The 16,696-nt window shown below is 41.3% G+C and overlaps 1 protein-coding gene across 2 annotated transcripts in view; it reads left to right on the top strand.

Moving 5' to 3' along the window:
* The window catches only part of LOC119720030 (myomegalin-like), a 72,360-nt gene that overhangs the window by 19,841 nt on the left and 35,823 nt on the right, over nucleotides 1-16,696 (top strand). Inside the window, exons 12-19 of one of the 2 annotated variants that reach the window (XM_038189534.1) lie at nucleotides 274-393; nucleotides 2,222-2,314; nucleotides 2,933-3,025; nucleotides 4,820-4,936; nucleotides 6,500-6,574; nucleotides 9,411-9,506; nucleotides 11,623-11,664; nucleotides 14,294-14,368. In XM_038189534.1, coding sequence (XP_038045462.1) covers nucleotides 274-393; nucleotides 2,222-2,314; nucleotides 2,933-3,025; nucleotides 4,820-4,936; nucleotides 6,500-6,574; nucleotides 9,411-9,506; nucleotides 11,623-11,664; nucleotides 14,294-14,368 — 711 coding nt within the window. The remainder of the gene's footprint in view (nucleotides 1-273; nucleotides 394-2,221; nucleotides 2,315-2,932; nucleotides 3,026-4,819; nucleotides 4,937-6,499; nucleotides 6,575-9,410; nucleotides 9,507-11,622; nucleotides 11,665-14,293; nucleotides 14,369-16,696) is intronic. The other variant, XM_038189535.1, reaches the window with a different exon arrangement.

Below are 16,696 nucleotides of genomic sequence, written 5' to 3'. Positions count from 1 at the left end.
TACCATGCTTTACTATTTCGTATGATGCTTGATACTGCTATTAATAAACAATCAAGTGCGCTATTTCATAATATTTTAGCAGTTGCACTTTTGAATGTTTGCAAATCTACATTACTTTTAAGTGAAAAAAAATGAAGGACAAAATGACCCCATCTAACAACACAATTGAATGATTCAATTTTCAACGTTTATTTTTCTTTCATGTATTTTCTTAGGGGTTTTAGGCGGCTTTTATTCTGTAGTTTTGGTGAACTTTTTCTTTTTTCGCCGCAGGATTTGGAAGAAGAGGCTGATGATAAGAACAAAGAATTGAAGACGTTAGAGAGTAACACAATGAAGCGAGACAAAGCAATACAAGGACTGGCAGAAACCATCAAGGCCAAAGATAAAGAGGTTTGCTATGTTATCACCATTTATTTTGTGAAGTGCATTATTTCTCACTCGTTTTTCCCCTAACCTAGTCTAACCTGCAAGATGCAACAGCGCAGACCTCTATTCGAGTCACCAAACATTGAGTCCGAGAACGGTCACCAAACATCAAGTTTGAGTCTGAGTCACCTCTCCCGAGTCTGAGTCATGCAGGTCCAGTTTGAGTCTGAGTCAGGAGTCACAAAGGTCCAGTCCGAGTCCGAGTTAAATCGACATCATACAACTCGTCAAATCGCTCAAGTCGGCCGTCTGACTTAAGTCGCGATTGTCCGTAATGCATTTCCATGGAATTTTTTTATTTCTAAGTCGGCTTTTATAAGTCGCCATTTCGCTCAAGTCGTCGTGTTACTCTCGGTCCCCTTTCCGTAAAAAGCATTACAAAATCCTTTGTGTAAGTCGGCATTCAAAAAATCACGCATTGGCATCGACTTCCTGTACTGCGGTTGGCAAGAAGTGTTGAGTGAAAAGTGGTTTGGCACGGCCTGTGATCGCTGCATGCATCGGCGTCGAAAAAGGGTGTCCTACTGCATACATCGCATATGCATCGCGAGCATACATTGTATCAATACCAGTACCCCCTCTAAGCTGTACGCATGCGCTCTGTCCATTTTGGGGGTCGTCTTATTGAATGACTAGTGCTACAGTCAGTGCGTGCGTGGTATATACCGGACCACGCACGCATTCAATTCGTTACTGTGCTCGTACATATGAATACACGCGGTCTCCACTGTCAATACCCCAAACGTGATGATACAATTCGAGGATTAATTTGCGGGATTCAACTCAAGCATTAAGGAGATAAACCAGGGTAAATCGCAGCAAATTAGTGCAATGAATCATGTGTGCAAAAGGCCATTCATGTAAGTCCGCAAAAGGACGACTTACAGCAGATGTCGGCATTCGCGTAAGTGGTCACAAATTCTCGGGTCATGATAGTGCCAATTTAGCCAGAGTTTACTGTATTGGAAATAAATTTTGAGGTACTGCTAAAATCGCACAGTGTAAATGTTTCAGTGTTTTCACAGCTCTTTTCTAAATTAATGAACTGGAAATACTATCAAGCCTGCATTTACGCAATATCAAGTGTGGAGGCTGGGGTTCATGTTTCGATACATTGATTTCCAAAGTCAATATTGCAAACAAGCCAGCCGCATGCGCTGTGTTGTGTACATATACCGTACATGATGTGTTTCTTTTGCACCGCACAGACTGTATCGTCTGCTCAGGAGAGGATCTTCCAAATAATTATAATGTTGAAAAAAATAAGTGATTTGTGGTACTTTTGGTCGAGTTCAAGTCACGCAGGTCGAGTCCGAGTCTGCAGGGTCGATTCCGAGTCCGAGTCATTTGTCATCATGACTCGAGTCCGAGTCATGAGGCATGCAAGTCTGGCAGCAGGTGTAAAAGTCTGTGGGACCTTGCTGCATTGAGCCATCAACACCAGTGCATCAATGGCCAATTCTGAGACACTGAGAGCTAGTCCCATTGCACAATGCCACAGTTGTATCCCGCTGCAGTTGGCGACCACAGACTCTGAGGCTTGGCTGTGAGAATTTGCCCTGATGGATCTTGCTACACTGAGCAGGCTTCTTACTTTGACAAGTGTTGCCTGTTGTTGCCTTTGACAAAGTTTCTAGACAAAATACCCAATAGAGTAACGGTAAACAAGTGAAAGCAATTTTCTGTATTATGTTTTCTTTTTGAGAAACTTTTCAGTGTGTGGCTCAGGTTTTTAGATATGTCCACTTTTTTCCTGATTAACTTGTTTTTGTTTTTTGGTGATTGTTTTTAGATTCGTCTGCTTTGTGATCAAGCTGACGATCGCGAGAACGCCCTCACACAGGCACGCGAGGCCATGCACAAAGCGCAGAGGAACAAATACGAGGTGCGTAGTCGTGTACAGTTGTAAAACCAGAACGTGACGAAATTTCAAAAGTGGAAATCAAAATGTCGTGTGACGCTTGTGTTGCCGGTGTATCAAAGGTATCTGAGATTTTGGACAAATCTTGCATTCAAAGTAAGTTTTGTTCCTAGGCATGTTAGGAATGACAAAATTAAAATTAACAAGGCTTACAGAGCTACGCCATTGTAGCGGTAGGATATGAGAACCTCGTGTTTGTAATCTCCGTCACAACAGGGAGCACCGAGGCCTTTGATTTTGATGATCGATTGAATTTTTCCTTTTTAACTTCCAAGTATTTCAGCATTTGATTGTTGCTGAGTAAAGTCTTTTTTTCCCGTTATCTTAACAGAAAAGAATTCTTGTTTCAAGACAATTTTTCATGTAAGCGAGACAAGAACATAATATCTCTTGGAGGGACATTTTCTGATTTTCAGACAACTATTGTAGCTGTTAACTTTTAGCATTTTGTCGATGGACACTTACGTAACCCTGATTGTGGTAAACACGACAGCATGCAAGCTACAACTTTGAATGTATTTCTATACAGAAGATATTGACATTAGTGTTTCTGAAATCCTCTGGTTCTTTTTCACTGTTTAGGGGATGGAGCAGTACCAAGCTGCCATGGTTGATATGGAGGGCAAGCTAGCTGAGCAGAAAGCAAACCTGCACAGCAAACAGCGGGAGAATGAGGTATGGTATCATACTGTGGAGTTCAATTTTCATACTCGGATAAAATTCAAACAGTATAACATTTCATTTCAAGCTGATAAACTTACTCATCTGTTCATCTGTATTGTACTTTTTGTTTTCCATCGGGATTGAACCTTAGACCACGGACAGCAGGTCCAGTGGTCTACCTTTGAGATATATGTCCCTGAAAGTGAAATTGACATTCCTATAGCTACCTTTATTTCAAATTGAACTTTATTAATTTGTTCTGGCTGGCATAAGAAGATTGAAAATTTCATTTAAGGCCAAGGGAATTTGTAAGAAGTTAGACTCGAACCAAAGACCTTGGGCAGCACTTTTAGTGGTGTGCCATTGATATTGCTTTCCTTGAAAAGGACGTTGCTTATAAACGTATTTAATTCCAGAGAAAATTCAGTGCAATGCTGAGGAAATTTGTCACAAGTTAGACTCGAACCCATGGCCTTGGACAGCAGCTCCAGTGGGTTTACAGTTGAGGTTGACTTCCCTGAATATTACATTCCTGAAATCATACTAATTTTAAGTGAAGATTCATTCATATATTAGCTATTAAAGGAAATCTGGCACAAGTGGGACTTGAACCTGAAGCCGCCCTCGGGTTGAATTTTCAGGATCAAGCTGCACCTGCGCTGCAGCCGTCCGGAACATATCAGTCTCCAATTATTTTGGGACCTGAGTGTACATGTTACTTCGATGATATTAAGATGATCGGCATCGACGCTGAAAAAAAAATTCAACAGTCACAACAGTAGAATAATGTCAACTTTTGCGACGCGACAGAACGCGTTCCCGATAGATGGGAATCAATCGCAGTCGACCTGTGTGACGTTATGATGTCATGCGTGCATCTAGATCATCTAATTTGATTGTGAATCGTCATTGCATTGTTGGTGGGCGACATAGCGTGGTTGCGATTTTTCTGTGTTGAGATGCCGTTTGTTCCATATTCATAAATACCTCAGACAGTTTAGCTATTCCTATTGGTCGAGAGCCCGTCACGTGGCCGGTCTTAAGCGGATGATAAAGACATGGCTAGCTGGTCTTAAACACTTTTCCAGTGTCACAATAAAATGTGGACTCCTAAAAATCCAGTGCCTCTTACCGCTTCATTGGTTGAACGTTCACAATCCTCACGTAGGCATGCGCAACACTACAAGCGAGTGGGAATTTTATAGTTCTAAATTCAAAACGCAACGCCCCAGGTGCGTTCTGCGTGACATCGCGCAGAACATGCTACGCGCGCGTCAACCTCCATAAAAGGGTTGTTTACATCTTACTCGCCAGCTGAACAGTCCATTATTTTGCTAGAGGGATGTTTCAAAAAGCATGAAGTGAACTTGTTGAACAAAATCGGGATTTTTTGAACGAATTATTTGATATTTTTTTACGGATAAGGCTCGGGTAATTATCAGCACCCAGACTCTAAGCGGTATTAAACGAGTGATAAAAACCTCCGGAGCACACATTTATTCCCTTAGTAATCACACAATTTCTTAGTTCTGTGACCTGAGCTTGAATTTTGTGCTTGATCCTGATGGTTTCGCCGCGGTCAAGGCAAATTGCAGGTTGACCTGAGGATGGCTTAAGATCTTAAAAAACAGTGGTCTGCTGTTGGCAGCACAATCCCTGAAAATGATATTCCTACAATCGCTTATGTTTCAAATTTGAACTTTATAAATTTGTTCTTTCTGGCATTAGTAAATTACAGCGTAGATTTGTACCCGTCCTGTGTGTCTCTTATCAAAATTTGTCATTTTGTTTTCGCCGGGTACTCAGCGGCTGCAAAAAACCCTCGCGAGGAAGCAACAGGAGCTGGACGGACTGAGGCATGATGGGAATGAAGCGGAGCAGCATCTGAACGACCTGCTAGAGCAGCGAGAACTCACCATCAAGGTTGGCATGGTTCCCTTGGTTCAATTCTTCCACTAGTCGGTCCAAATTGTTTGCCTTAACCCTAACCCTCCTCAATCCTCCAAAATAAGCCTTTTCGGAGTTCCAACTGCGCATTCATAACCTGTGACAACGCGCATTGTTTGTCTCAAATGGCCTTTGACAACATCGCGCCACTGACTTTACAAAAAGGCTGTTTGTGCATTGTGGGTACTGTCAAAGGGCATTTGAGACAAACAATGTGCGTTGTCACAGGTTACGAATGCGCGCAGTTGGAACTCCGAAAAGGCTTATTGGGGCTGATTGGGGCTGAACGGCAAGAAAGTGTTGGTTGATCTAGGAGGACGCATTACGTCAAGTTTGTAGGCTGTACCCTGCATTGTTCATGTTCAGTCATGCAAAATTGAGCCCTGCATTATGCTCAATGCGATATCATCTGCACTGCTTCTGAATACAATTGGCACTGCCTGAACCCTTTAAAGAGGTTGTGGAATGCTCGAAACCATTTCCGTCATTTTTTTGGTATATGTAGCCTAAGGTGTGATAAAATAAAAACGACTATTGTTTCTGTCATGAAATGAGTACAAAAGGTACTTTTGAGAGCTGTTTTTCAGGTCCTGTTTCGACCCGAACGTGCAATTTGTGTAAAAGTCATCGTTGCGGGCAGCAAACAAAACACAGTAAATCGTGACGTAATAAACAGGACTCGTATATGCTACTCTGCATCGTGAGTCCTGTTTATTACGTCACGATTTACTGTTTTTTGTTTGCTGCCCGCAATGACGACTTTTACACAAATTGCACATTCGGGTCGAAACAGGCATGACAGGACTTGAAAAACAGCTCTCAAAAGTACCTTTTGTACTCATTTCATGACAGAAATAATAGTCGTTTTTATTTTATCACACCTTAGGCTACATATACCCGAAAAATGACGGAAATGGTTTCGAGCATTCCACAACCTCTTTAACGGTCAATGCTGGAGGGTTTGAAGGATTGAGGCAATGGTCACCCCACAACTGAACAAATTCAAGAAGTAAGGGATGATTTTGGAGGATTGAGGCTGAACCCAATTTTGACATGGTGGCAATTGGAGGATTTTGCAGGATTGAGGATGGTTCCTAGCCAAAAGGGCCTAGGGGGTTAGGGTTAAACTGTACTCCATTTACATGTACATTGTGACTTTTCAGTACTGATCATGACTGAAGCCATAAAACCATAGAGTGCGCGGGCAGTTTTTGGCGCTACAGGGAGGCGTACAATGCCTAATGGGGGAATATGCAGCAGAAATCACAATTTGAATGTGTGTTTAGCCCAACCCTTCCGATGATTCTGTAACCAAGGAAAAGCCGGATTTCAAAAAACCCGTAGAATGCTCCATTGGTTTACTGCATCTTATACAATTACGAAGGATTCAAAAATTTACCAAGCAAGGAAATCTAGGAAAAAAGTTAGGATTGATACACCTAATCAAGGTGTTCTCTTGTGAGAGGTTATGTACATGTATAGTAGAAACTTTCTAGTGATATCATTACTCTTTGCCCTTTGACCTTTGACCTCCAACAGGAGTTGAAAGGTCAGTTACAGGATGCTAAGCTGAACACCGATGATAAAGTGGATGCCATTGAACAGCACTATCAGGTGAGTTCTTTGGATGAAATTAGTCTGTGATTCATAATTTAGAGACGCCAGAATAACGGACTCCATTAGTGACCAAGAGAGGGCGCTGTTTCACGAAGCAACATCACATGGACCATTTCATGGCTATCGCCATCTTTGCACTCTCATGGTAATCTTGGTGGCATTTCTTTGAAAATATGTCCTGTCATGCCTTTGAATCTTGAGCATGATCGAGCATACATTTTCTGTGTATTTCCCAGTGAAATGCTCCTTGAGATTAAAGGGAATATACATCATTTGCTTTTGCTGTAATTTTCAGAAATGGATGGAATTGGGGGGTTGGAAATATATAGCAAATATAGTTACACTGACTTTTTTGAGGTTTTGGGTTCGAAAATGCTATAAAAACCAAGAAAAACAATCATTTTCTTGAGTCTGGTTCCCTGACTCCATATAAGAAGAAACAGAGCAGTTTACATACATTGGGGAATTGTAAGGTCAGGGAACCAGTCTAGCTGGCTCGTACCCGTTCATAGGTTTGTAATCGATTGCAAACAAGTGCGATGGTCAATTGGGGCCAGTATTTGAAAAAAAAGCCAGTTTTTTCCAACGCTCATCGGCCGATCAGCGTTGGAAATTGATACAAAAATACCACTTTTCTTGAAAATGACAGTATACCAGGTGCCATGATTTTACAGGATGCTTTACACTGTCATTCACTAACAGTCCAGCAAGGTATTTCAAAATGATTTGGTAGTTTTATTTTTTGATGTTTGCAAATGTTGTATTTTCCCTTTAACTAATGCCAATTTGTCGAGTTCCCTGAATGTTTTTCATTAATTGTTAACTGTTGCATGGGATGGTACCAGACTATTTATTCACGGGTTGGCCATTTTTGTCGAGTTCCCTTAATGTATTTCATTAATTGTTAACTGTTGAATGGGATGGCGCCAGACTATTTATGCAGGCACAATGCAGCCTTACTTACTGTTTTTTTTTAAATCTGGCTTTAAACATTAGGGAATGTTTACTTACAAATTCTAAATTATTCATTGAAGCAGACTGGAATTAATTAGAAATTAACTTGCTTTCATTTCTCTACACAAGTTCCAAAAATCAAGATTTTACCTCGCTCTTAATCCAATATGGCCGACTCGTGAATAAGGCCCATTGGTGCTCAATGCGCTACATCATTATTACCCTGCTCATCAGACCACTGAAACATTCCAAAGGCAAATTCAGCTCCCTGGGGAGTATACAGCTTGATGCTGCCATTTCGGCGCAAAGCGGCTAAAATCAGTCACAATAACCATCTCTGCCCTCACAGGTACCCATGTACTCCTGGGTTGGGAGAAGCAATGAGGGACACATGTCTCAACCTCGTCCCCAGTGCTTACTTTATTTCCAACCGCGTTTCCAATAGTAAACCCTGGATAGCAAACTTTCTTCCTGTATCGTGATTGGATACCGCAATTGGCTAGTAATGGATTTTTATCGTGTACTTGGTGCTATATATTCACAACGTGCAGTACGTGTTTTTTGCGATCATTCGTCCACGCCTTCTCGAAAATACTTATTTCCTTTCCAATTTGCTCATATTAATATGAAATATGATACTGCATGTTGTCTCGATAAGATCGTAACAGTTTGATTTCAAAAATTGTGTTTTCGTAACTCACGCCGTGCTCGCGCTGCTACGAATTGACTCTGTTTTTACCCCAGACACCGCATACAAAAACAAACGCTAATGTGTAACGCATATCCAGGCACCAGACTGTTCCTCATTTGCATATGTGTTCAAAAATCTTGCACATGCAAATGATCCAATACCAGGGTGAGAGAGCAGGTAGTGGTGGGCGCGTACTGCTCGACACCCTGGGGACGAGGTTGCACATGTCTTGCCCAAGGGCACACGCACTACAACCCCAGGCTGGACTCGAACCCACAACCTGCAGAATTACCCGCAAACCACTATTTCAGTGCTCCAGACCATGACTCACTCATTGTCACAGCCACGTGACCACAGAGATGGCGGTATCTGTGAAATGTCTATAGGGAGTACACTTGCACTTCCTTAATTGGTGCGCGCTGTTCATAATTTGAATGAAAAAAATGTCTGCTGAGGGAGGTGGGTAAAGAAGAACAAATCAACAATTTAAAGGGAATGTTCATCATTGGCTTTTGCTGTAATTTTCAGAAATGAACTATTTGAGGGGTTAGTATAATACATCAAATATTGTTACACTGACATATTTGAAGTTTTGTGTTCGAAAATGCTGGAAAAACCAAGAAAAACAAAAATGTTCAAGTAGTCTGGTTCCTTGACTCCACTAAAGATAAAATGGATCAATTTATAGATGCCGGAAAATTGTAAGGTAAGGGAACCAGTCTAGCTGGCCTGCACCCGTTCATGAACATGTAACCAATAGCAAACAAAATTTGGACCGAAAAAAGTGTAAAGTTGGAGCAGTAGTTGAAAAAAAGTTAGGTTTTTCCAACGGTGGTCGGCCGACCACCGTTGGAAATGTATACAAAAATACCATTTTCTTGAAAATGACTTCACACCAGGTGCCGTTATTTTACAGGATGCTTTAGACTGTCATTTACCAACATCCTAGTAAGGTATTTCGTAAAAACTTGGTAGTTTTATTTTTCGATGTTTGCAAATGTTGTATATTCCCTTTAATTTGCGTTTCACTCCTGTGTAGCAATTGGAACATATCCGTGCTGTGTAGACGCGTTACGATAGCAAGTTTCTAATGACATCACTAGACCACACAAACTGATACCCTATCCAGTACGCTGACCATAACCACTCTCTTGAGAAATCTGTCTATCATTTCACTTGGTTTGTCAGGGTTTATTGGAAGATGGCCAGCAACAGCTGCAGAATAAAGACAAGATCATCCAGCGATTGACCAAAGGTGTACAGGACAAAGACAGACTGGTCAAGGTTGGTCCCAATTTAGTTTCTTTTAACATCTCAGCAGGTTTTAATTGCTAACTGTTCGATCCCTACGCTATAGCGTCTACTAAGAATGAAATCTTTCCTTTAATGAATCTCTGGACCATTTGGAAAAAATCTCCCAAACTCTTTGCAGTTCTGCTCCCAAACCTCCCTATCCATTCCACCAGAGCTGAAGTTGAGCCTGTTTTTTTCTGAGTTCGCCAAGAGTACAGAGATCAAATTTGAAATAATATTCTATATACTTGATCCATAAATACCTCAGACAGTTTAGCCATTCCTATTGGTCGAGAGTCCCATCACGTGGCCGGTCTTAAACGGATGATAAAGACATGGCTAGCTGGTCTTAAACACTTTTCCAGTGTCACATAAAATGTGGACTCCTAAAAATCCAGTGCCTCTTACCGTTTTTATTGGTTCAACGTTCACAGTCCTTAAGTAGGCATGCGAAACACTACCAGTGAGTCAGAATTTTATAGTTCTAAATTCAAAACACAACAGCCCAGGTGCGTTCTGCGCGACATCGCACAGAACGTGCCACGCGTGCGTCAATCTCCATAAAAGGGTTGTTTACATCTTAATTGCCAGCTGAACACTCCATTATTTAGCTAAAGGGGTGTTTCAAAAAGCATGAAGTGAACTTGTTGAACAAAATCGGGATTTTTTGACCGAAATGTTATATATTTTTTTGACCGAAAAGGTATTTATGAATGGGAATAAATATGTGCTCGGTCGGTATTAATCACTCTGTTTAAAACCGCTTAGAGTCTGGGTGCTGATAATTACCCTCGCCTCCGGCTCGGGTAATTATCAGCACCCAGACTCGCCTCCGGCTCGGGTAATTATCAGCACCCAGACTCTAAGCGGTCTTAAACAGCTCAACCTCTCGAGCACACATTTATTCCCTTAATAACAAGCCTCTGGCTCGGGTAATTATCAGCACCCAGACTCTAAGCGGTCTTAAACAGAGTGATTAAAACCTCTCGAGCACACATTTATTCCCTCAATAACAATCCAGTATGGTCATGAGTGTTCAGGTATTGAGGCTTTTGGAAAGAAGTCACAGAATGGACCCTGTTAGGGCTGTGCATCAGAACCGGATACCCGAATACCCGACAGTAGTTGTCAGGAACCAGTTCCAGATTATGGAATCGAGTACCCGTAACCAACTTTACAAATTACTTAGTAACTTCTCACACATTGAGAAAAGAAAGCTTTTGATTGTCATTTGTGGGGAATTTTCAAAATGAAGACCAGGTAACATGGGAAGGCGGGGGAGTGTGTGGCCTAGTGGTTAGGATTCGTGACTCGCGATCAGAGGGTCCGGGGTTCGAATCCAGCCGCTGGCCATATATTGTGTCCTTGGGCAAGCCACTTCACCCCCACTTGCCCCTCTCCACCCAGGAGTATAAATGGGTACCAGCATTAGCTGGGGAGTAACCTGCGATGGACTGGCATCCCATTCAGGGGGAGTAGAAATATTCTCAGTCGTTTCATGCCAAGGAAACCGGAGATAAACACCGGCCTGATGAGCCACATTGGCTCGGGACAGACTTTACTTTACTTTTAACATGGGAAGGCAAATGCAATCTTATGCCTACATGTAGGTTTACATGGGGACTGGGGAAAAAAACAGGCTACAGCTCTGTTTCCCACACGACCAACCCAAACTTTTGGTTAAAAAAACGGAAAGATTTCCATATACGAAGTTCACTTATTTTCCTCTGTGTTGACTAACAAGCCCCCAGATAGCAATTTCATGCCATCAAAGTCAATTTGAGCAGTGAGAAAATACAAGCATTTTCTTAGAAAACACTTCGAATTTTTCAGTCCAATCTCATAGGGTTTGTACACAGGGTGTTGATTGAACTGCGTTTATGGAAATCTTTCCTAAAAAACTGCCACTTTCTTAATTGCTTGAGAATGACCAATGCTTTTTGAATGTCCTGAATTCCTTTGCATTTTACATCTTGATTATTTTCTTGCACCGTTTAACAACTTATGACATTTACTTGAATAACTTGGCAAATGTCAACTGATTTTGATTCCTAACACTGCATGTATGCATCTTGCTAACCGAATCCTGCTGTCTGCATATTGACAGGAATATATGGAACTTGCCCGAGATGCCAATAAACCAACTCATGTAAGTGTGTCGTGTGATCAGTGTTCACCTATCAGATTCAGCGTCTGAATTGTTGAAGTGCTTGAAGTTTTCTTTCCAAATTCTTTACATGCAAGTCTGTCACAACTAAAAACAAGTGCGAGTGCACAATAAGCTCTGGCCATCTTGCTTGAAAGTCTTGCGTAATGCTGATCGGAAATTGTGCGTACAAGCCCAGGCGCCATCCCATGCGAAAATCACGCCGCGCTAGTTTTTCCAAATTTACCAAAATATGCCCCCCAAGTTTTCCATAAAATATAGCGTGTATAGCGCGGTATATAGGGCGCTGTATACCACGTGACTATAACATTACTGCACATATTTTGCCTCCATTGACAAAAGTTTATATTTTATGGGAAACTTAGGGGGCTCATTTTTGGTCAATTTTCCGGGGACAAACCAACCACCAAGTGTCATGTAGAAGCTCCTGCCAGAGCTTAACAATCCAAGAAGAACAAATACGTTAATATTGCATTGTTATCAAACAAAAACTTAAAAGCTGTTGCGCCGTTGGTTGAAAGAGTTCTGAAGAAATAATTTTCTAGAACATGAATGTTCACTCAGAAATATATACCTTATTACTACTAACGCACGCAGAGCGGCCTTATAGCTCCAATGTAACATATTTCTTCCCATGCACTCTTACTGATCGTCCTTTGCACTTTCAGTCCACCACTACCCTACTCAACTGTCCCTCCCTCACCTTTCTGAAAATATCATACCTAAGGGACCGTGACCATTCAGCCCTGGTATGAAAAGGTCCCCCCCGTACCTCGTTCGGTCCAAAGCCAGTCCGGTCTTCAGCCCAGTCTCGTCCGGTACATGGTCCTGTCTGACCAGAAGTTTTGAAGTCAGTCAGGCGCATCAATTTATTGCCCTTCAGAGAACGTCCAGAGCAAAACAATAGCAGACTTACCGGATTAAAGATAAAATCCTTCCATAACGCCTTGGTAATTTACGGTCCCATTGTGCGCGAATCCGCATGGCAGGGGTTTTGATCTGTGCCGACGAAAGTGTTCTATTGTTTCGCGCTGAGAGACGAAAACCACAAGCGGGTTTCTTCTGGGATATATTACATGTGTCAATACTTGCAAACAATAGACCCAAGGATAGAGGAGTTCCTGATTAGCAACCGGACCAGCTCCTGGGCCGGTAGCTGGGACGGTACGAGAGGACTTCTTGGGAGGGTACGAGCTTACCGGGGAGCCCTTTTCATACCGGGGCTGAATGGTCACGGGCCCTAAACCAGCTAAATATTATCACCAAACACAAGACAACATCACTTAAACACAACTTGTATTCTGCTACTATTTTATTTCCTTTCACCATGTATGCGCCAACAATTTATGAACTGTGCATCTTTAGATCCATTTCACATTATGAGTCAGGCACTGTGCCGCTTATACTTTGTCTTATAAAGTTGAACATAGAAAACAACTGCAGCAGGTTTGAAGCTGCGATCTCTAGATTGCCGTTCTGGTGCTCTACCTATTGAGCTATCCAGCCCTATGTTGGTAGTTAGTATACAAATAATGAATGTTTATGAGTGCAATGGTGTGAACATTTTCATGAATTGAACGATTGAATGGAACATTCCATCTTTCAACGAATGAAAATATTCTCACCATTGCACGAAGGCAAAACATTCATTGTTTGTATCCAAGTAGATCTTTGTCATTCGATTGTAGGATAAAACTTTAAGAACAAACAAAACTCACAAAAATTGTATCTTATCCACTACTTTTCTTCAGCTTATTCCAGGCTAACAAAGGTTTAAAAGTCAAATCATTGACAATAATGAAAACTAACGTTGTAGGTTCTTAAACCGATGCAGAAACTCAGCAAGGCGACTGTATCAACTGCAAAGGCAAGTTTTGTACTGCTATTGTGCAAAATGAGGTCTAAATAGCGCAAAGATCATATAGCGCCAGGCTGCTGGGTGTAAGTCTGCCCGCGGCATGCAATAAATCAAAAGGAATGGGATACAAATGCACGGTGAATGGAACCATAAATGCATGGTTATGACGTAGGCCGTGCAATGGTTCGATTTAATCATGAATGCCGCTTGACCTACAATCCTCCAGTCAAATGACAAGGATTTACTTCGGTGTTATATAAAGCTGGACAGCCCAGTTGGTAGAGCACCAGAATGGTAATCTTGAGGTCGCAGGTTCATATCCCCGCTCCAGTCAATTTCTTTGTTCAACTTGATAAACAAATCATTACAATGTCCTTATTCACTTTCCCTTTGTGGTTTGTTAAAAAACATACAGTAAAATGTTGTGAGGAAAACAATATTCACAGTACTGTTGTACTGTGGTACGGAGAGCCATGTATTCCAATGATAACAGTGAAAATAAGCTACAGATTTAGAGTTGGACTTGATTTTCTTTTTGGAACTGTATTGCTGCAACAGGCTCTCCATAGGAAAGTGTATTGGTATACCAATATCGTGTGCATAAAAACTGCACATTTTTTTTTTTTGAGAGCCTATTTTTTTTCTACGAACAGATTTCATGATAAAACAGATGATTTCCTTACTGTTTCAGATTGATAAGGTATTACATGATTTCATTTGCTAGCTGAATAGTTGGTCTTTTCATAAATTTAGGATGATAATGGCGGTAATAGTACGTTGATACAAACGTTACGGGAGCGACTCAATCAACGGGATAAAGCTGTGGAGGTAGGTCATCTTAGCACACTAGTTTTATATAACTCCAGCAGCATTGAATACAGATGTATCACTGCTATACTGTAAAGTGCAAAATGTGTTAAGTGTGTTTTCTTGAGTTGATCGTCCTCAAACCGGGTAAATAGTCGTCTGATATTCAACAAAGAGTCGTTGGATCTCAGCTCGAAATTGGTTAAAACGTAAAACAAAATGGCGGCCGTGCGATGCAATTTTGAAGGAAAACTAGCTCTCATTGGACTGTACAGCTACTTTGAAATTTCAACTTTAATATTCCGTTCTAATTCATAATTATTCAATGAATTTTCTATTTACAACTTTACACACATTGCCTCGGTATTATAATCTCGTTAATGTAATGTTTATGGCATAAAACTGGCTTAGAAATGACTCCTCTTATTTTGCGATGACCACTAGACATGTCGTAACTTGCGACGTGTTTTAAGCCGTTGTCAAGGAACTTACGACGCGTTCAACACATCGCAACTTTCGTGAAATGGAAGATACGACGCGTCGCGAGTTGCAACGTGTTACAATGTTTGTTTACGTACAGGCTGCCTAGCGCGCTATGCAGCCGAACGACATCAACGGTAGAGGGCGCTATCGACGAGGCGAACCAAATCCAGTCTTGGTGATTCGGGCACGCGCACCACCATGAATAATAGAGCATGGGTTGTGCATAATGTTTCTGTATATGGGCAATTCCACGGTTACTCACGTTACATTTTTGATGTACCGTACTTTTGAGTTTCCTTGGGCTGTAATTAATACTGAAAAGGTTTAATAACTGTTATCCCCATGGTTGATAGAGTAGACCTAGACCTACCTAAGCACCAAAGATGACATCCAGAAAAATGTGTTATGTATGATAAACAAGACGCACAAACTCGGTTACTCATGTTACGAAAATGTAATGTAAGTAACCGATTTTGTGCGTCTTGTTTATCATACATAACACATTTTTCTGGATGTCATCTTTGGTGCTTAGGTACATGTAGGTCTAGGTGTACTCTATCTACCATGGGGATAACAGTTATGAAACCTTTTCAGTAAGGTAATTACAGCCCAAGGAAACTCAAAAGCACATCAAAAATTTAACGTGAGTAACCGTGGAATTGCCCATATCACCTAGACTTGTTAGTACACGTAGTGCTGGGTCCTTGCTCTAGTGTGTGGTTTGTATCGTGGCTTTTCCAGTGGATGTATTGAAAATAAGGAGTCAATGTATTGGCCAATACGTTAACTCCTTACTTGGGAAGATAGTTAAAATTTATGGATAAAGTCTTTGTAAAATTAATCCCAATCAAAGAATGAATAGGTCTTACTACTGAAACATAAGCCAAGAGTTGATTTCTCAATCTCCTCACATCGATGTTTCAGCAGTTTGCAAAGCAATATCTACTTGTATTAGGTCTGTGTACGCTGGGGTCTGGCACACCAAAGGTTTAACACTTATGCACCGCCCGCTCAATTACAAATTCAAAACCGTCTACCATTTTCTGAGCTTGCCGTAGTCGCCCCCTGTTAGCAGTAAAAATACTTGCCTGTCTGGCCGGCGTTCATCCACATATAGCCCACACTATATCGAAACCGATATGCCCAAAACCGTGACGCACGATCAGTAAATAAGCATTTCATTTTCCTCTACGCAAACAGTGCATTGTGTGTGCGAATCCGTTGGATTAACCGTCACGTTTTCTTAAAACAGTAATGACGCGCTTAAGTTGTTTGCGTACGTTCTACTTGCTCGTTGCATTTAGAATACACTTTCAAAATTCAATCCATCTCATTTCATTATGTTCTACAGACATGCACATGAATTCAAAATGTCTGCGCCCACGATGGCTTCAAAGCATCTCTGCGAGCAAGAATGAGGAGTTAGCGCTTTATTAATTTAATATACCGTAGCTCTATGAATCGCCCTCATGTACCCAATGACATTTGCTTGGATCCTGAATCCACATTCAGTATTGATTCTATTCAATTTTGGCATGAAGTTAATACTGCAGCCTTTGGAACATTTTGTGAAAGCCCTTTAGTGGAAATGTGTGTGTGCTGTTTAATCAACACATTGATGCCTCTCACACTAGGATATAGAGACTGAAAACAGCCATGGTGGAGTTTGTCCTTTTGACCTCTGGTGTGGGGTCAAGTCATTTACATGCACACAATTTTAGACGCGCTGACAGCATTACCAGTCCTCATAAACATGTACATAAGGTTAACTCTCCAGTCTATAAGCTCAGCTATGTTTCTGATGTTGGCTTTGTCTCCGGTTATAACCTATTCCCTCCAAAAAACAGGCCGTTTTAACAGATTTTG

Source organism: Patiria miniata, unplaced genomic scaffold (assembly GCF_015706575.1).
Source record: "Patiria miniata isolate m_02_andy unplaced genomic scaffold, ASM1570657v1 HiC_scaffold_9, whole genome shotgun sequence".
NCBI lineage: Eukaryota > Metazoa > Echinodermata > Asteroidea > Valvatida > Asterinidae > Patiria > Patiria miniata.
The sequence above is the reverse complement of the archived record's forward strand: the minus strand, read 5'-3'. Positions and strand labels throughout refer to the sequence as shown.